The sequence below is a fragment of the Bombus pyrosoma genome, linkage group LG15 (assembly GCF_014825855.1).
Source record: "Bombus pyrosoma isolate SC7728 linkage group LG15, ASM1482585v1, whole genome shotgun sequence".
In the NCBI taxonomy this organism is placed as follows: domain Eukaryota; kingdom Metazoa; phylum Arthropoda; class Insecta; order Hymenoptera; family Apidae; genus Bombus; species Bombus pyrosoma.
Window position 1 is genome coordinate 5,665,675 of NC_057784.1, and position 21,484 is coordinate 5,687,158.

The 21,484-nt window shown below is 38.1% G+C and overlaps 1 protein-coding gene and 1 long non-coding RNA gene across 7 annotated transcripts in view; one reads left to right on the forward strand and one right to left on the reverse strand.

Moving 5' to 3' along the window:
* The window catches only part of LOC122575688 (fibroblast growth factor receptor homolog 1-like), a 110,675-nt gene that overhangs the window by 64,945 nt on the left and 24,246 nt on the right, over positions 1-21,484 (forward strand). For 4 of the 6 annotated variants that reach the window (XM_043745001.1, XM_043745003.1, XM_043744999.1 and 1 more), the window contains one exon: positions 10,386-10,524. In XM_043745001.1, the coding sequence (XP_043600936.1) occupies positions 10,422-10,524 (103 nt within the window). In that variant the 5' untranslated portion in view covers positions 10,386-10,421. Of the gene's footprint in view, positions 1-5,837; positions 5,937-10,385; positions 10,525-17,200; positions 17,223-21,484 lie in introns of those variants that run through there. The other 2 variants (XM_043745002.1, XM_043745004.1) reach the window with 2 other exon arrangements.
* The window catches only part of LOC122575703, an 81,781-nt gene that overhangs the window by 31,492 nt on the left and 28,805 nt on the right, over positions 1-21,484 (reverse strand). The gene's annotated exons all lie outside the window — the stretch shown is intronic.

Below are 21,484 nucleotides of genomic sequence, written 5' to 3' on the forward strand. Positions count from 1 at the left end.
CCGTCCGTTCGTGCCAAATTGAAATACGGTCCTGGAAAAATGATTTCTAGCGCGTGCTTCGCAAACGAGAACAACGTTTAGCGCGTCACGCAGACGACCACGTCGTAAATTTTTATAGACCAGAGGCGTGTCAATTGAACGTACATCATCTCATCCCTTGCTTGTGTCTCGTCTGTCTTCGTGTCAATAAGATTTATAGACAGTAAGTTGTATCAATTTCTTTTGATTTTAGCACGTTTGAACAAATTTTTCAGACATATTTCAGCCATACATTCATCCTTAATTAGCAAAGTCGTGCCATGTACGTGGAGTTGCCATTGTGAACGCTGTTAACGTCCCCTGCCACTTTGTCGCTCTACGAATTTTTTCCAATTTTCTTTCTTTTTCTTTCCAACGACAATTGAACGATATAAAATTTCCGACAACCGATAATCGTTATATCCATTGGGTGGCGAGTTTATTACCGAACAATCGATCGTTGCAAAAGTTATCGTCGTAAACCGAGTCTTCTAAACAAATCCAATCAAAGGTGACAATTATCTTAGCCTTGCCAGCCTTATGCGAACTGATTGCAATAAAATCACCATAAACGCGACCCCTGGAACTTGTCTGGTGAAGATTTCTTTTTTTCTTTTCTTTTTTCTTCTTCGTCGTTAACGATCCCTTCGAGGATTCTTCTAGGAGATTGTTTTCTTTTCGGCGACCCAACGACGCGCCAAGGTACGTTTTCACCCTAACTTCGGAAAACATCAGCTAACCGAAGCTGAGAAAGGGCGAAAAAAAGAGAATTATGAATCTACAGGCGGACGATTAATATTCCTCGGGCGCTATCTAAAAGTCGAGAGAAGTTCCTTTCCCCCTCGAGTTTCAGGACAGGGACTTTCTTCGGATCCTGTCACCTGTTTCACACTCTGCGGAGAGAAAACACACGCGTGTAACGCGTATCTGGTTTCGTTTTTCTCGAAGGAAACGTGGACGTAAGAAAACTCCTGGGACGTCATAGGTTCGAGGGAAAACGAGATAGAAAGAGGCGAGTCGAGTTTCAGGATTTTTGCAGGCCTACGTGCTCCTTCCACGTTTATGGCAAAAATCTGGTCGCCAGATTGCGTTGGAACGTGTAGGGGAAGATTCCTTTGTGCCCGGCAAATTGACAATTTCAGAAGTGTACAGAAGACGTACAGCACAGCGTAAAGAGAAAAGGGATATTGAAAGAATAATTGGAAATATTAAGGAGGAATAATAAGGAGGAATTTTTCTTGTTTAGTACAATTAATTTGTAGGAGAATTTTGACATTTTAGCGTCTGCAGAGTATTTCCAATGCTACGGCTATTCCTGAAAGATATTTTCCATTCGATTCTCGAACCAGTTCATCTTCCAATATGCTTCTGTAACTCGCTTGCTTTCAATTTGTAAGCGATTCGTGGAAATTTGGCCTGAAAAATTTCAACGCCTAAGGAAGCTTCCCGCTCTTAGAGGAAGATTTTTTTCTATTTTTTATTTATTTATTTATTTAAATTTTACAATTTGTCCAGTAGGACATTTGGTAAAATATTATAGCTGTAAATATTTGATAAAATATAGCATGTGGATGGTTACCCCCAGCGGGACCTTCTCCTCTTAGAGGAAGATGGACGTGAAAACGTGCAAGATAGAAAAAGGAAGGATAGAAAGTAAGAAAAACCGACAGATCAAATTGGAATATTCGCGACAGAAAGCTTCAAATTAAAAAAAAGGGAGCTAAGAAAGGAAAGGCGCCCTTAATTCGCTCCCTTTTTGCCAGCAAAGCGTCGCTAATCGAATTAAGAAGACTTCGCGAAAGCCAGATATATCGCCAAACGCGTGTCCAAAAATAAAAATCCAACGCCCATCTTCTCTCGCCATTACCAGAGGATCTAACCGAATTAAAAAAGATTCGGCGGAAGAAAGGGATCCACTTAAGGGTGCGATGGAAGACGCAATAAAGAGTTCTTTATACTTCCTGAAGGAGCAACACATCGCAGCAACGATAGGATAATATGACAGGACCAGAGTCACGGTCATCCCTTGAGGAATTCAAATTTACAGGCAGCCCGATCTTAAGCGGACCACCCGAGGGGTTCGCTTAGCATAAATTTCGGGGATGGGCAGGTTCTTCCTTCTCCCTCCTACTCCTCACCTCCTTCTTTCCTTTCTTCTTTCGAGATTTGTCGAAGGAAATCGGCTGATTTACGCATGCAGCCACATCAAAGCCAGCTCACCGAGCCGAGAAAATATATTCCACCCTTGTGCAACAATTAACGGTGATTTATCACGTGGAAAAAGATTCGATTTCTTCGGTGCGTGAGGACAAATTGAAAGTTATTCTCTGCAACGGTCTATCATTTCGAAGCGAGAAATATGGGAGGAGATGGAAGTTTCCTTGTTTCGTTTTTTCGAATCTACAAACGTTAACATTCGCTAATTTCCATAGTTTCGAATTGTTTAATCTTGAAAACCTGCGAATACCGTGGCTTTCGAATTTTGAAACCTTCGAATCGATAAATTTTCAAGCGTTTCAATTTTTGATTCTTAAAACCTTTGGGTATACGAAGTTTAAAATTATGAAACTTTCGAGGTGGTAGACTTCCAAATGTTTTACTTTTTTAATTTCGAAATTTTTGGATATTAGAAGTTTCGAGTTTCTTCAACCTTGGGACTGTTAATTTTCCAAATGCTTCGATTCTTCGATCTTAGAACTCTCGGCTGTTCCAAGTTTTCGATCTCGAAACTTTCGGATTGTTAAATCTTCGAACGTCTTAATTTTCTTGAACCTTCGAACATCCAAACTTGCAAATTTCGGGATTTTCGAATGTTTACATGTCAAAACGTTCCAATTCCGACCAGGTCGAAATTGCCAGAGTTTTAAGATCCGCGTCTCTTTCGATCGCCAAACTCTGAAACATCGAAATTTTGAAATTTCCGAACTTTCCAATTTATAAATTATAAAACGTCCGAGCTTGGAAACCTTCCGCCATTCCACGATTTCAACCCCCACAGACAAATAAATCCTCACGCTATTTCAAAACACCGTAACCGCAACAGAGACCAGTTTCGTCATGCGCAACCAACGAACCCGCAAACTGCTGCACCTCCAGCCACAAACATCTCCTTCAGCCTGAATTTTTCAATTTTAGAAGAGGCGCGTGGGCATGGAAACCGCGAACGAGCCTCGCCAACTTAACCTTCGCCATTCGATCATTACCATTTCGCAAGGTAACATCAAATAGCTACAACGATAAACGTCATTGGCATCTCGTTAATCAGTCGCCAATCGTGATGAATGTTACGTCGATGATTTGAAACGCGACTGAGAGACATTTACGTTGTTCTCTTCTGTACGATTCGAAACCTACGTGACGTTGGTCTCCATGAACGAGACGGCCACGCTGGTTTTTTAATCTTATCAGATAGTAGAGACGAGAAAAGGAGAGACAGAGAGAGAGAGAGAGGAGGGAGAGAAAGAGAGAATATAGAGACAGGATCGAATACATTATCTTATTTACCGGACAGCTTTGGAGAATTGAACGCTCGATAAAGCGTGAACGCATAAATAAGCGGACGAAATATTCGGTTTCCGTGACGCGATTATCGAGCAAGTGATTCGGCTCGAGGGTCCACGTGAAACAGAATTTTAATTTCCGGGGATGGTCGGTTGGTTGACGACACGAATTTTCTTTTTAATTTATCCCTGCCTGCTCGTGTTAATTTACGTATGTAAATTAAATATGTAAATTATTCGAACGAATCTCTTTTTTTCTTTCGTTTTATCGTCGTTTTCTCTTCTTCGAGATTGAATGGAATAAATTTCGAGACGAGTTTGTTGATTAACGCTAAGAAGAAGCGGCAAGACAGTCACTGATCGTGGCTTGAAGAATTATTGGAGCGAAGGTGGTAGATACGTTGGTGTAATGAAAGTAATCGAGTAAGCGGAGAATATTGGAAAATTGGATTGCCTACGTGTTCCTCTTCCTTGTCGCCTATTTGAGATAATGGAGTAAGTCGATTGTTGGACATTAAGCTTTCACGAAGTGGTACAGAGTGCAGTTAGACCAAGTTCGCAGAGGATTAGATTCTGTGAAATCGTTTGTTGAAGTTTGTTCTCTTCTTAACGGGTTCTATTCCGAGTTCCAATAATAAATTGGAATAAACGTCTTTATATATTTCTATAACTATATTACAGTCGATTAGTAGACGTTAAGCTTCGATGAAGAGATCCAAAATGCAGTTTGATAATGTTTGTAGAGGATGAAGTTTCGTAGCGTCATAGTTTATTCTTTTACTAAATCTTTTCGGTTCCAGTTTCAATAATAAACTGGAATAAATATTTTTATACGTTTCTATAATTTTATCGTAGTCGATTGTTATCGTTGGACGTGAAGCTTCCACGAGGTGGTTGAAAATAGAGTTGGACGAAGTTTACAAAGGATTTAATTTTCTACAAAACTGTTTTGTTTCGACTTTTAATGACAAACTGCAATGAACATTTTGATATATTTCTACAACTTTATTACAGTCGATTAGTAGACGTTAAGCTTCGATGAAGAGGTTCAAAATGCAGTTTGATGATGTTTGCAGAGGATTAGATTTTACAGAATCATACTTTGTTCCTCTAAACTGCAATGAACATTCTGCAACTTTATTACAGTCGATTAGTAGACGTTAAGCTTCGATGAAGAGGTTCAAAATGCAGTTTGATGATGTTTGCAGAGGATTAGATTTTACAGAATCATACTTTGTTCCTCTAAACTGCAATGAACATTCTGCAACTTTATTACAGTCGATTAGTAGACGTTAAGCTTCGATGAAGAGGTTCAAAATGTAGTTTGATGATGTTTGCAGAGGATTAGATTTTGCAGAATCTTTGTTCCTTTGAATTATTTCGGAGTAAACACTTTAATATACTTTTACAACTTTATTACAGAATGCAACTTACGATGATACGCGTAGCAGAATAATTTTCAATAAATAATAACTTTTTTCACAACTGAACATCTGTTTCTCTTAAGCAAGTCAAGCTGCGTCTCGTAAATTTCAATCTACGTCATTGAAAAAGTAGTAAGTCTGCAACTTTATTACATGCTTTATATCATCGAAACCTTTAAATACAATTTTTAAGCAATCTGAAATATCTATGAAACGTACTGTCGAAATTTCTCTTCGCCATGCCAAAGATCTATTTTACCACTGAAGAAACAACAAGACATACAACTTTGTTACTTCGATTATTACAAATTCCCTCAAAATTTCCCCTTTACTGCCCCTAAACTCTATCTCCAAACTTCTTAAAATATAGGGCAATCTTAAAATATAGTGAAACATTCAAATCTATTTTATTGTTTATTTTTCTGTCTAGCATCATCGAATAGCTAAATATTCCATTCTCAATTAAAAACCAAAACTCTGATTACGAATCCTCTTATCAGAGCCACATTGAGCAATTGCAAAATGGAAAAATAAATATTATTTATTTTTTTCTAACGCCTTTCCACGATAAACTTACGAGGCCAAGTAATTTCTTCTTTGAACGTCTTATCATCATCATCATCATCATTATTATTATTATTACTAACGCTTTATTATTTTAACTTATACTTCGTAAACTTATGAAACTGAGCCATTTCTTTTCTTTTTTTTTTTTTTTGTCAAAATTCAACATTGATGATACACAACAACCGCATAATAAAACTATAAAACTTGCACAACGTGGAATCGCATGCGCGACAGCGATAAGATAACTGCGGAGCGCATCGCGTATTTCTCTAAATCGTCAAAAATTATATTACACCTGCCACGTAAATTAGAATACGAACCACCGACGAAACAATAGCACATAGAACTTTATTACACGGTTCGTGTCAGGACGTAGCCTAACGTGTAGCCTGGCGAGGTGCAGTTCATCGCGCGCAATTTGCAACGTGTAAGTATAAATACTTGGCGGTGAACGGTTCAACTCTCAGGAATAGACGCTGTGAACGCGTTACATACAATGTGTCTTTTCGCCTAACGAGCACGAAGCAATGGGTAGCGCGAGTAAATCTGCTTTCGGAATTTAACGCTTGAAAATGGTGGTTTATGCGTTTCCGGATGTCGTTAATGCAACTCTTGCGAACCCTAGGATGACCAGTCCTTATAATATGTCTACTAAACGAGCAACACGATTTTTCTCACTCGACGACATATGTTCGAATCTCTGAATAATTCTCAATCAACTTAGAATATTCGCTGACTGATTTGTTTGGTATTTCGTTGGTCGTTAACATTTGGCGTACAATGACGGACTACTTGTTGCGATTGTGCTTTATGGTCGTGGTTTCAGCTAGGACGAAATCGGAAGCCAGGTTGAATTATTACGAATTGTCTGTACTTTTCGCGATATACAGCGGCTTACGAAAGTGTTCGAACATTTTAGAAACTCTTTACGCGTTATAAAAAACCATTGTCGCGATTGGGAAAATCTTTTTGATCTGAGAATATACATACAGTACATCGAAGACCATCCACGATATTTGGTAGTAGAACGTGTTTCACGTTGATTGTACTCTTAGGGCTACTAATTTTAGGGCTAATCGTACGTTCGCGATAAATGTACTTGCAACTTCTGTGTACATTTTCGAATTGGTTTCGAGTTTTATTATCGCAAGGACGATAGTCGTGTCTCGTTACAGAGGTCGCGAAATTTCACAAAAATTTGAATACAACGCTCGTGATGTATTGGTAGAAAAGAATCTGTGGTAAGAATGTTGGAATATTTTCTCGTTCTAATAGAAAGAGTTTCCAAAATATCGCGCTACTAGCTGAAAAATAAAGATAGAATTTATGTTACGTAAGAAAAGAGAGCCGAAACACGCGACTGAATGTCGCTGTTCGAACGTTCATTCGGAAAAATTCAAAAATATTTATCGCTAGACTGCGGATGTTTATACAAGGACATATTTTAATATATTTGCATATGGCATATATTTTGCATAGTATTTTAGTTGTTAAACACACGTACATATATTATGCTAAATATGTATTTATTTCATATTCATCTCATCGTCTTTCATTGCTATCATAGATGACTAGGTATAAAGTATAGTGTGTGCGTAACATCGGGCTACCGTTTTGTCGCTGGATTTTGCACACGAGAACCATGAGAAAGGTTTATATAAATATACGTCTTATTTGATCTTGTTTTCCAGTTATAGCGAGCTTCTTCTTAGGCGAAGAATTTACATTACATCTGCATACCTGCAGGTTCAAGGGATGTTCAAAGTGACGTGCTTACAGAACAGAAAACAAAACTGCAGTCTCGCTCGTCGCTTTTATCTCTTTTATCATTGACTCTCATATTCTCTACGTTTCACCAGGTATTGTTCGTTAACTATCGAGTTGTCTTTGTAAATAGATAGGTGAAATTAACTATTCTGATTATTCGAGCAAATTATTTCTATCTAAAATAAATGTTTGTATAAAACATGGTTTCATGTGCAGAATCTAACGTCGAAACGGTTCACCTTGTATAATTATAAAATATTTATGGATTGTATTAGAAATTAGCTTTTGTCCGCGACTTCCACTACTAGTCGACTACTAATACACGGAATAGTTTCTGGGCAGATGAATTTTTACGAATGAAATTCCCACTAATAATAATGTTTCTCGTACTAGCAGCTAGTCAGCTGATTTTTCGTGATGAAAGATATTGATTTATAAGAAGGTTCGATTTCAAAACAAACACAACCGATGAACAATAACCATCGTGTTGCTTGACCTCTACCAAGCATGCCAGCGCGTACAGCTCAGATGCCGGGATATTTCTCAGCTTCTACGAAACGAATCGAGATGATACATACCCCATTTTCTTTGCCGGGCACTAAGCTATACAGCAGAGAAAATCCCATCAAGATCTATTGAGTAGCTTTTACGTGATGCGAGTACAAACAGACAGACAAAAGTTCTAAAGATTAGTCTTTTCGACTTCATAGCTTATAAGCTGTTCCTGCATCACTCTTTTATCTTCTTTTCTTAATTCTTTATTTTATCCAATACACAGGTACAACCCTTCTAGTGTTTTATATTATACGTATATGGACTATTCAATGATTTTATTTTATTATAGATTTTATTTTATTATTGTTTTATTATATCTATATAGACTATCCAATGTATAGACACAGCTCCTGTATTATTTTATTATATGTATATGTAGGTCGTTCAATGTATAAACACGATCTTTCTACTATTTTATGTATAACAATAATTTGTTATACTATTGTTTACTATTTGTTATATAGAATAATCTATATATAAATTATACAGTGTAAAGACACAAACCTTCCACGGTAATTTTACTATATGTACGTGTAAATTATTCGATATACAGACACAACCCTTCTACTGTTTTATATTATACGTATATAGACTATCCAATGTATAGACACAGCTCCTATATTATTTTATTATATGTATATGTAGGTCGTTCAATGTATAAACACGATCTTTCTACTATTTTATATAACAATAATCAGTTATATTATTGTTTACTATTTGTTATATAGAATAATCTATATATAAATTATTCAGTGTAAAGACACAACCCTTCTACTGTTTTATTATATATATATATATAGAATATTCAATATATAAACAAAACCCTTCTGTTTTATTAAACATGTAAATCATTCAATGTGGAAAGACAATGTACAATCCTTTCACTGCTTCGTATATTCCTTTTTGTTCTTTATTTCAATTATGTCGTTTATTTACGCGTATAGATGATTCAACGTACAGCCATAATCCTTCTATTTGTTTCATCGTATGCATAGATGTACAAGTAAAACAACAAGTATAGAACAAGTGAAAATGTAGATGGACGCGGTTCTAAAAAGAGGATCCCGTTTCGTCCGAAATATATTAAGCTTCGTCGCCCCATCATTTAAAAATTCAATTAAAAATCAAGCTTCTCAGAAACATAGCTCACGTTCTCTAGAAACCAAGTTCTCTATTACACGTTCCCCCGAGCCTAATCTGAAGAAACTCTGAGCAGCAGATCCCGCGAGGTTGCGGCCGAAGAGCGAGTTGGTTATGGTGCAACGTGGTTGATCTATGGGGTCGAGTGCAAGGATGCACGCCGGACGTGTTCTGGCGTTCGAAATCCTCTGACACGGCCATGTGTTCCTTTTCTAGCCCGACGCTGGCGATAGTACAGTCTATTATACTTTATGGGAAAGACACCGTGCATCCCGATAGTACTCCATAAAGCGTCCCGTCGTTTTCGATCGGATTTATGACGATTCGCCACACGCGCCGCTTCGCCGAGAAGGGAAAAAGAATAGAAGAAAGAAAAGAAAACGAAAATGGAAAGACGCGATTCCGTGATGTTACTTTATGGGACCCCTTGTAAACCGGTCCGATGGTTACTTTTAAACACCTCTATTTATTAAAGAACCAGGTTGCCCAACGATTTTTGTCGATCGTTTTCGAAGGATTTGGCGAGTGTGTAGGCGCTACGGTGTTCTTCGTTTTGCTTTTACTTTTCGTAGTTTTCTTTTCCCCTGCTGTTCGATGCGCAGGTTTCGTCCGCAGGTTTCGTTCCGTTTGGAACAGCGGTTGTTTGTTTGTGCTGGGCATTAGGAGTTTGTAGTTTGATAGCAGCTAATTAATTGTCGGCCATTAGGAGTTTGTTGTTAGATAAGAGGCGCTAGGAATTTGGGCGGAGCTACAGGAGGTTTGGAGTGGAAATTGTTGGACGTTACGATGTCCACGAAAAGTATTTACGTGTATGCTTAATCTTTGATACAGTGTACCTTTCTTTCGTATCAAACTATTCTAGTAAAATTATCGCCAAATGATACCAACTTTGATATACTTGGACTCAATTATCAGGCAAATGCAATATTATGTAAATACTTTTTATAGCATGGAATTGTTGGAAAAGTTTAATCGATGGCTATCGAATTCCAAAACTGCTCTGTCGTAAATAATGAAAAGTATGATTTATTTATTGTATTCTTTCCCTATACAGCGATTAAAAAATAAAAATCCTAATTTTCGTTTGAAATCGATTCTAAAAAATAGGAATCCTAATTAGTACCAGAACTATCAAAATAATCACAACGACCGATTTTGAAATAAAAATTTGTTCTTCGTAGAAATTTGACACTCCAGACAAACAGTATCGTTTCTAAGTATTCGAATGACCTTTCGTCAAACTTATCATCAAATAAGATTTCATTTTTAAATAAGAAGATGTCTTTCTTATGTTATAAAACGAGTGAAACTGCTCGAAACAACAAGTCGAGTGAAACTACTCGAAACGTTCAAAGATCGATGAATTGTATTAACAAATAGATTAGCGGATTAACAAATGTGTTTTCTGTTGCAGAAAGTCATCGATGCCGCGCCACTAGATATTCGTATTATGGTCGAAGCAGTCGGGATGGCGATCGTGAAATGTCTTATCGTTGGGATACTCCTGATGTTGGAGATCGATCGAACTACCCAAGGACAGCTGGTTCGACTAGGTGAGAACTTATAATCGCGCTGGCTCGTACACGATTTACCCGTGTAACATGGCACGAGCGGATTTTTCTGATAGCTTTATAAAGATTTTATCTAATATTATACGTTATACTACACTGCCAGACACGTATATCATTTACATGCTATAGTTATTTATATTTACAACGATCCACGTCCTTGTATTATAATAAACGACAGAGTGTGTGCTACGAGAACGTCGATTAACGAGCTGAACGCCCATTAATGGACCATTTAACGACGATCTGTTATTGAAAGTTGAAACGAGCCTGTAATTAGCCGATTAATGGAAAAAATGTAATAAATGAAAAATCATAAAGTAAATACGACAACCGAGCACGCACGTACTTTACGTGGTACAACGACCTCGGAAAGAATTTCTATTTCAAGAATAACCCCATAAAGGAAGGGAAAAGCGTTAAAAGCGAAGCACGAAGTGAAAAATTGCTGGAATCACGCGGATAGCGATCGTCGTCGCGATTCCACGCAGGATGAAAGGCGAAAAATGCTAAAAATACACGGAGGATTCGTTTTCGCCGGCGAACGCGATTAAGTGTAACGGTCGAACGTTTACTTTCCTCGTCTCTTCTCGGCTACTAAATTTCTCCTCCTCTTTTCATCCAACTTTCGCACGTCTACAAACTTGTAGAAACACGTGAAGAAACCAGAACAACGTCGTTTTTCTACGTTCCCTTCAACCCTTTCCAGACTAATACGACGAGTTTCGAGATAATATTTTCAAAGATCGTTGGATTATTACGATCTTTGCCGACAGCACTGAGGCCAATGGGACTATGCGATCGTACGATGAACAGAACCACGTGTTCTATCTAAAAAATTCTTGCAAATTCCTTTTTCAGCGAAGTATAATCGTATCACTGCGTGTGAAACAAAAATCCGTGTTGATAGGAAAGAGACTCTGGATTTGTCGGAGGGCCAACAAAATTTTGGCGATATTTTCATTTGTAACGAGAAAAATGGGAAAAGAGAGTCGTAAGGAGGCGAAAGAAAAAGGAACTTGGAGACACGAGGGTGAAATAGATGAAACTGGATGGAAGAGGAACGTAAAAGAAAGAAATTGGGGGGAAGATCGGAGGGAAGAACTTGGGAAATATTCGAGGATGATGGAAGATGACGGGTCTCGATCGTAAGAAAGTCTATCGTACAGCTCCTTCGCGCCAGAGTATTTTTAATTCCGCTCGTTCGAGCAGGAGGAAGCAATTTTCTCGTCTGGAGCGTCGAAGGAACTGGAAAATCGTATCTTCGTCTTTCGATCTGTCCGCGCACCCTCGAAAAATCAAAAATTAGGTTTCCTTAAAAAAAAAGGAAGAAAAGGGTGTACGGATGTATTCTACCGAAGAAAAGGCTGGAAAGAATTGCCCTGAGAAATTCACCCTAAACACTCGGCGCAGTTGTCCCAAACGTTCGACAAAAAAAAAAGAAAGAAAAGAAAAAGAAAAAAGATTGTCGAAAGAACAAAGGTTAGTCATTATTGCAAGCTTTTCTTTCAACGAGTGCTCTTCGACTGCTCGTACCTCCGTCATCGGACTTTTTTCGGTCGTTGGAACGCGGTGAAAGAGGTACGGGCCTTAGCCATATGCTACGTGGTGGAATTTTGAGAAATCAACGTGTCGAAACCGAACCCATAAGCGTATGTGACTCTTTGTCCATCTTGAATCTTGGCTCTTTTCCAGTCACGTAATTTCTATCCCATACCAGGAATTAAGGCTACAATTTTATTAACGCAGCATTGTCCTAGAAAAATGTATTCTTCTTCGAATTTACGTTCTGCTTATGTCTAGCAGTTGACGATACAACTTGCAAATAATCGCGTTTCTCACTGGAAACATGGGACGATCGAATGAGATCATTTTCTATCAATTTACGTTATCTTCTGTTTGTGAAATTAAAATAGAAAAGTAAAAAAAGAAAAACGTTGTTCGTTCATGAAAGAACGAAGAACTAATTTGGAGATTGAAAATCGAATGGTTCGAAGGTTCTGACGTTTCAAAGGTTCGGAGGAGTCTGTGACGGCTAGACAGACGATTCATGAGCGAATAGAGTATTTTTAAAACGTAAAAAGGGGATAGAAGGCAGACGAAAATAAAAGACAAAGTCTTTTTTAGAGGTTGGCGAGAAATTCCATTTACGAGATATGGCAAAGTCACGGGGATTTTTCTGCACTTGAAAATATCCTCAATATTGTCTCGTTTTTCTAGACAATTGTTCGATCGATAGAATGGAAAATGTTACAATTATCTGAATTATCCTCGATCCGAAATTTTTTACGAAACCATAGCACGTGAAAGTATAGAGAATTTAATTTCCATGGATTGTCGAATTTATACATCATGCAAAATTCTAAATTAATTAATCTGAATTTGAAGAAGATTTATGGATCATATTTATTTCATATACCATCACAGATACGATTTTGAAAATTAGAAGCAGAAGGTTATTAACCAAATCTCAGCTCGAAGTCTCCGGTATAATAAAATTATGTTTATTCGAAAACAAACCGTAAATTCTGAGTAACATTAAAAGTAAATAACACGACGAAATCGATCGATTAAATAACGTCTAATCTTGTCGATGATCTTATCGTAACTATGGAGCATATGTATGTAGCGCGTATCTTGATTGATGAGAAATTATACGCAATATCGTTGGGTAAACTTGTGGAAAATAAAAGTTCATTTTACTGGATAAGAATCGTTGCAGAAAGTTTTACATTTATTTTCGTGTTTGTTTAACTCGGATCAGTTTGGGTCTCGTCACTTATTATCTCGATGTTTCGACGAATTATCATGCCGACGATCGAGATCAAAAGTAAATTTGAATTTTTACACTCAGACCTCTGAATCTGAATGTTTACTTCGATTTTCCATTATGTCCATTTCATACATTTGAACGTTTTAATTTAGAGTTTGAAATTCCACTTGAATCTCTATATTTCAAGCTTCGTTCTCCATTCTGTCGATCTAAATTTCTAGGCTACAATTTCTCTGAATTGAAGTTCGCATTTTTAATCGAAGATATTCGGACGTCGTCTTATTCAAAACCTACAATCTCGTTCCATCGGAGATAGTAACTTCTCAAGAATATACAAGCGTTAACAAAGACTGCGGAAGATCAAATATAATTCATCAAAAACTCGTAACTTTTTCCCTCGAGTGCTTAGGTTCCTTTCAAATTGAATAACAACGCAGAACTTCTCTGATCTTCTCAATTCTCTTAATCTAGTAAAATTCATTTCTATTGTAAAACCTAACTGAATTAAAATTGACAAGCTTGATCAACGATATAAAATTAATATCGAACATAATGATGGACTAAAAATGAGATAAAATCATTTAATTTACATCAATATGATCGTTGGCCAACAGCATGAGAAATTTCGTGTTTATTACAATAATAAATTAAATATTAATGAACACGGCGATATAAAAATATCAAAAACTCCAAAATTCAGTCCAAAATTCGCTTTTGCTCTAAAACCTAACTGAATTTTAAAATGGACAAACTTGATCAACGATATAAAATTAATATTAAACATAATGATAGACTAAAAATGAGATAAAATCATTAAATTTACATCAATATGATGGTTGGCCAACAGCATGAGAAATTTCATGTTTATTACAATAATAAATTAAATATCAAAGATCACGGCGATTTAAAAATATCAAAAATTCCAAAATTCAGCTACATGGAACCTAGAACGTAACCCTTAATGAATACGTTTCGTTAGTCTGCGCCTCCATTATCGAATTCCATTAAGGTTTCCACGCAACAATGGAAACGTCAGTTTCTAGGAAGCTGGTCAAAGTCGAATTTCACTGGCCGACCGATGGAAAACACGACAACATCTGGTGAACAGATTCCGATGCGGGTTCTACGCGTCCTATTAAACGCTTTCTCCAAACGGTATTTTACTGGAAGCCGTCGTTTCCTTGGAATTTCCGGCAATTGCACACGTGCGATCGTTAATAAGCAAAGCAATAAGGAGGCGTTGCTTGCTAAAGGACTAACTACCGACTACCTGAGAACCTCCAGTTATTTTATGATCTTTCCTACATGGTAGAAATCTCGAAACGTGCGTACTTGCTTCGGTAGGCTATTTAAAGGAAATATTTACGGTCTTTTACTCTTAGATTTACGTAGATTCTTTTTGTATCGTTGCTGTTCATGCAATGGTTATCCTCGTATCATGTAAACGACAGCGTTAGAATTTTTCCAACATGGTTCCAAAATCTTTTAGAAACTCGAAGAAATCTTCCAAAATAGTCGTAAGATCCTTTAAAAATTCTGAAAAATCAGAGCCCTCGCAAGTTTCTCATGCCTTCCATGTTTGCTTTGCCTAAATCAATCTTTCAAAATTCCTTAAAATCACTTCAAAAGTCCTTTGGAGAGTGTTTTGAACACGTGCAACATTTTTGTAAATATTTACAATTTTCTATTCTTCTCATATTTACATGGATTCTTTCTGTATCGTTGTCCGTCATTTACTGGTTATCTATATATCATGAAAGAGCAACATCCGTGCAAGCGTCGGAATCTTTTCAAAATAGTTCGAAAATCCCTTGGAAACTGTAAAAAATCAGAACCTTTGCAAGTTCCGTGTTTGCTTCGCCTAAATCAATCATCCAAAATTCTTTAAAAACACTTTGAAACTCGCTTAAAAACTATTTTGCACACGTGCCACATCTCTTTGAAAACTCTTCCAAATCTCTTCCAGACGTGTCTCCAAATTTCCACCACTCCGTTCCCCACTTTTCTACGTTCGAAGCAATTTGAGATTATTGCAGAAGCCTCGCCTAAAAATCTGGCTAAAAGATTCTTACGAAAACCTCTTCAAACTTCAAATTTTCCCCCAGAATCTCGTTTCAAACCCTTTCAAATCTCTTCTGCGATCTTCTCCAAATTTCCATCGTTCCATTCTCCGCGATTCTACGTATAAACCAATTTAATATAATTCCAGAACCGTCTAAAAAACCCGGGAAAAATTGTTCACAAAAACCTCTTCAAACTTCAAATTTTCCCCCAGAATCTCGTTTCAAACCCTTTCAAATCTCTTCTGCGATCTTCTCCAAATTTCCACCGTTCCATTCTCCGCGATTCTACGTATGAACCAATTTAATATAATTCCAGAACCGTCTAAAAAAACCCGGGAAAAATTGTTCACGAAAACCTCTTCAAACTTGTAGCTTTTACCGCCAGTCTCTGGCCACCTGGCGTCGATCCCAATGAAATCACCGAAAACGATGTTTCAGCCAGCCAATTCTTCGTCTTTCGACTGGCACAGCCGGATAGAATGGAACTAAATTCGACGTAAACGCGACAACGAGTAGAAAGAGAGAGGAGTAGACGTAACGACGAAGAACGAATGGAAACGGGCGAAATCAGGACGCGACCGGTGAATTTACTTTCCGGCAAGTGAATTTATTGATAACCGGCCGAAACGCTCGCGTTGCAACGATCCATATATATGTGTATTATTATGATTGAGCTCAATTGTCCAATTGGCCGGTCATTGAATGCCATATGCGCGGGCCAGGCTCGGCCCGTTATTAGCGGCCCGTCGTCCACATGGAATAATAATTCTCAACCCGACGTCGGCCGCGTTTCCACGGGCCCGACCAGGGCCGTGTGCCACGTATTCTTCTCGCGCTGCGAAATTGAGAGCCTCTGCCAATCCTTTGTCTATTAAATGTATTCAACAGGGTAATAGCGGCTGACATTACCAATTGGACAATGAAAGAGATGGCAGCGTAGCGCGATTTCTAAAGGGGGATCCGCTCAACGCCAGCGAGGATTTTTCGACAGGAGCCAATCTTCTTGATGACAGAATCCATGTTTGTCTTTCGTTTTAACAGCCACCATCGGCGAAGGATCGATCTCAGAGAAGTTTTGCAAAATGCAACGATATGGTTAACAAGGAGGATGATACTTGGTCGCTTGGAAATTTCGTTTCTCGGAGGTTTGGTTTGAGAGAAATTTCACCCAGGAGGATATTGCTAATGGAATATGAAATTCCGTTGTTTGAAAATGTTCAGTTCTTATCTTATCATATCTACGACGCATCTCCATCTTGCACATCTTATTATATAGATTCGATCTAGGAGAACCCTGGCGTGAAATTACTTTAACTGAGAATATCGTTAATGTATCTGTAATATCCATGTTTCTATGTATTCCAAGAAGGAAGAATACCGATCTTCGCGATGGTTTACTTTAGCAGAAATATATCTGAAAAGATTGAACGCTCCTTTACGATGCAAAAAGAGAAAAGGTGATAGTAGCCAGTCTCCAGCAACGATTCCACTTACTTCGACGACAATACACGCACGAAATATACGCTACACAACGAGACAAACGTTGCTGTTCGCATTTAGTTATTTTAGCAAGCACTCGACCAAGGCTTTAATCACTGCCTTCATACTGCATCCAAATATAATCCACAGCAGCCAATGAGCAGACATGCTTAACGCACAACTCGTGGCTGAAGAAGGAGCCAGGCAAAAGCGTACGCAGTGAAAGAAGCATACTTGACCTCGGCCAAAGCCGTTGCAGCTTAATTACGATTGTCTGGCATCGAAGCGGGGCTGCGTACACTCATTAAGATAGCAGCCGGTCTTGAGCAGTGTCCCTTAATCTCTCGAAAGGGATCATCCTTTTTAAGGTATAATTATGCAGCCGGGATAGGCTGTTTCTCTGTCTGTTCGTTTTGTACCTGAAACAGCCCAGTGCGCCAGTTGAATCTCCCGCCGTCAAACCATCCAACGTTTCTATCTGTCAGGCCATGCCTATCCTTTTTTTCATTCGAGTATCGTTCTATCCGCGCTGTTGTTTTATATCAAAGAGACAGGAGGAGGCCCCTCGAGACCAGCGTGGAATCTTAATTAGAACGTCCGAGTCGTCTGGAAACAGGACACGAATTCGACTATCTCTTCCAACTAAATAGATGCACCCAGTCTTTCGGGCACCTCTCGATCTAACCTTGCCCCCTCCCCCTTTTTCCAAACCCTTTGATAGGGTAGCAAGATGCGACAGGATCGCTACGAAAGGGTTCGGTAGAAACATACACCTGTTGTTCTTTCGTGCGTTGATGTTCTTGCTTTTTCTTTTTCTTCTTTTTTTTTTTTATTTTCTAGACTTTGCTTGCCACGCATTATGGTAAAGGGTCGTCGTTCAAGGTGAAGGATTATTGGGTGGGGAGGAAGAGAGAAGAAGAGAAGGTTCAAGGGGGTGGATTAGGAGAATTTGGAGAGTCGGTCTCTGGTGATGGGAAGAAAGTAAATTATCGAGAAGCAGAGTCGATTTTAGGAAGATGATATTTGATGGAAATTATGAACCTTAAATTGTCCAGTCTTCCTGAGAATTAATTAGCACGCTATCTTATACCTTTTGTCTCATAACGTGTCAAATTATATTGTATTTCTATATTTTTATGCAGACTGCGAATCTTAAATTGGAGATGCATTGCTTGGAAAAGTTATTGATACAGTATCAGATTAAACAATTTTCCCGTATCTACCAACGATTAGTTAACTTTCCTCGACTTGGAAATATCTATGTCTCATAGACAAAGTTTTCTTTATCGTCTAATCCTTCGTGCTGGAAAATCTTCCAAAACGTTTTTATTACTTTGCCCTAATCTACTTAAATCTGAGAGAATTCCGAAACGCTTATCGACGCTTCCACTTTACTACAGAGTCGTTCGTTAAGACAACAATTAAGAAGATAGGGAAATCAGAGGTGAACCGTGCGAACTAACTCGTTAAGTAGACTTAGAGCTAATGGTAATTGGTTGTCAAGCAAGGGAACCTTGCACAGGGAATACATATGTAAATTATAGGGGTTAGTTGAGGTATTCAGATTGGTGGCACTGATGAAATTGAAATGGAAATGGAAAGCATTCGATGCTTCATTGACCTGACCACAGTGGTTCGAACGTAGAATATGTAAATTAAATAAAATGGTAAAACATACTCAATAGAGACGTTATATACACAATACATACAATCTGAGTGAAATTGGAGCGACGTTGATGGTAGGTGATATTTCATTGTCGAATAAGAATGGTAAATGGACATTTGAATTTCGAGAAGATCGAAAGTTTTTTATATTCAGATTTACGAGGGCACGAAATTATTTCGGATGAAATATCAAAAATTTCGAACAACAACGAATTCAATTCCTGTTTTAATTCTATACGAGTAATATTTATTTGAAAGAAATTATCGCAGAGGAGATATGATGGAAAAAAATAAAGAGATAAAGATAAAATAGGAACGACTCAACCTTTTCCAGACATTATCGACGATTAATTGTTTATTGCCCGTGTTTCGCGTGATTCACAAAGGCGATAATAACGCAACTGTCTAGATTATTTAAACGAGAACAATGGTACATGGTAATTAGCCTTGATCGGCGTGAATTTTACGATCTCGTCGAAACGCAGAAAATAATATTTCGTCAGAGCGATAAACCGTGTTAATATCGTTCGGCGAAGAAAAGCGAGCTCATAAAAGGATTGTACGATCGGTTTCCCCTTGTCAAGAATTAACACGATCTTTATAATCCGCTTGACGCATCAATTAATCCTTCTCGATCTTAAATTTCATCCGAACGTGTAGTTCTTACAGCGTCGAGACGCAAGAAATTATTTCGTCAGCAGATGTAACTGATCCTATTGTTTCTTTGCATTTCTAAAGTTAACTCGATTTTTACCACACGGTCCATGTTAACTTTTTGACTCGGAACTAACGCGATACTTTGTTCAAAAATATGTTATTGTATGTATCTTCGTTAATCCTCTGTTCTCGATTATCAGTCGATACGTCTGAACGAAAGTCGAGAAGCAAAGTATTTTGCTTCAAACATTTCCTTCCTATATTTCCTACCTTTCCTCACATAATTATTTATCGAGAATTTACAAGCTCATCAAGTCACCGTTTACAACAAAGAAGCAACGTGTTAACGTGTCACGCTTGGCTGATTCTTGGAAAATATACATTTCCACGCTGAAATCACATTCACGTGAAAAAACAAATTTTCCCTCTTTTAAGCTGATAAACAATGATGAAACAATACGAAGAATAAATTCAAGATATAATATAAGGATAAAGCAGAAAGAAGTTAGAATCATACACATTATCGCGTAATTCCTGTAGTTTTCACTTTTAAAGCCACATATGAATTAATGTAAAAGGTAAATTCAAAATATCACATAGAAATGAAACAAGAAGACAAAAATAGTTGAAACAAAGTACACGAAACAGACTTCAAAAACATCCCTGTCCCTATGTCAAAATTTAATAATGATAATTAACCAATTAACTAATTCCAGAAACTTCTACCTCTACTACCTTCCATTCCACGATACCCAGAAGCTAATTTCTCGTCGCACACCCCAATATCAATTTCCACCCCCCTTCGATTTCAACTTCCAAAGGGATAAATTCTTCGAGTTTATCGGCTCGTGTAACGTTCTAGTGGCCAGATTAATTCGTCTCCGGTCGTCCTAATTTTTCACCTCGACTCGAGGAACAAAGAGCTCGTACAAAAGGGGGTAACAGAGAATTCGATGGCTCGCCGTGGTTTCGGATTACGGCGATCCCACGCGGTTAGATCGTATCTCAATCGTCTTAATCCGACGATCTGACCCAGAGAAGGCTCTTTTTCGCGTTCCACTAGCCGATGTACCAACCGGATTGAGTGTACGGTATTAATTCTACAAAGCGGGAACACGATACCCTTTCTTGAACCCTTTTCGTGTCTCCCCGCCGCCTTTTTTCTCGCGGAACCACTGGATCGATCGTCGAGCTTGTGCGTCGCTTCCGACTCAAATCACTTTCGTCGTTTCGCCAGCGACGCGTTAAGGTGACCGCGTTAATTGGTCTAGCAATTAACGGAATTGTGAATTAGTCGCAGAGAGAAAGAGTTTAGAAGATTTACTTGACGACAAGTTTCACCGTTTGTCATTTGCATCATTTGGTCTTGAAACTGTTTACGCGCGAGATTGCATCTTCCATCTCATCGCGTAGAAGGTAGAGATCGGTGCACAGGTCGCGACGAAACGCACGTGAGGCCCACTTTGGAAGCTGATTTCGGAGCTAAAAACTATTTCTATTTATTATTATACTACTATTATTTTTTATGTATATTACTATATTTATTTTTCCGTCTTCGTTTACGAGGAGACGCAATGAATTTTCTGTTTCGATTTCCTGTTGCCCAATTACGTTCGCAGAAGACGCTGAAATGTCCGTTTCAAGGCAAGCCTGTACACGGCCTTTCACGAGTTCCTGGTGTATCCCGAGTTTGTTGAGAATTTGTTGACAAGCTGTACTCTGAAGTTTGGTATTTCAACATTTCGACTAGCTGCTCTGTTAACAAAATTCGTTGTATCCCGTAAACAAAGACAGACGGAGCACAGGTTCGGATGAAGTTTTTCCATTGTCCTTAGACGTAGAATCAGCTGGCGAAGCGAGTCTCGCGTGTTCCGCTACGTCTGGTGTATCTTTATTTTCGACTTCAGCAGCCGAGAAACGGACTTGGCTTTCACAGAGCTCCAAAGTGTCTGATTCATATTTCGCCACGCGTATTTATCGAACGCGTTTGGTATCAAGAGATTGCTATAAATATCAATTAGAAATCGATGAAATTATGGTTGCAATTAATATAAAATAGCTTGATATGTAATTATTAGAAAATTGGGATTAATTACAGGAAAAAGCACTTGATTCTTTACGGTGAAAATTAGCGATTTGTTAGCAAGGAAATCAATTTTTGGATTCTCATGGATATCGTTCGACACGTGGACATTTTGTCGAATTGTTTGGGGAAAAAGGCGAGTGGAATTTATCTAAAACGATGCGATGTCGTCAACGATCGGTTTAAAGATTGACGAAATAAAAATGTAACGGGTGAAAAATAGGA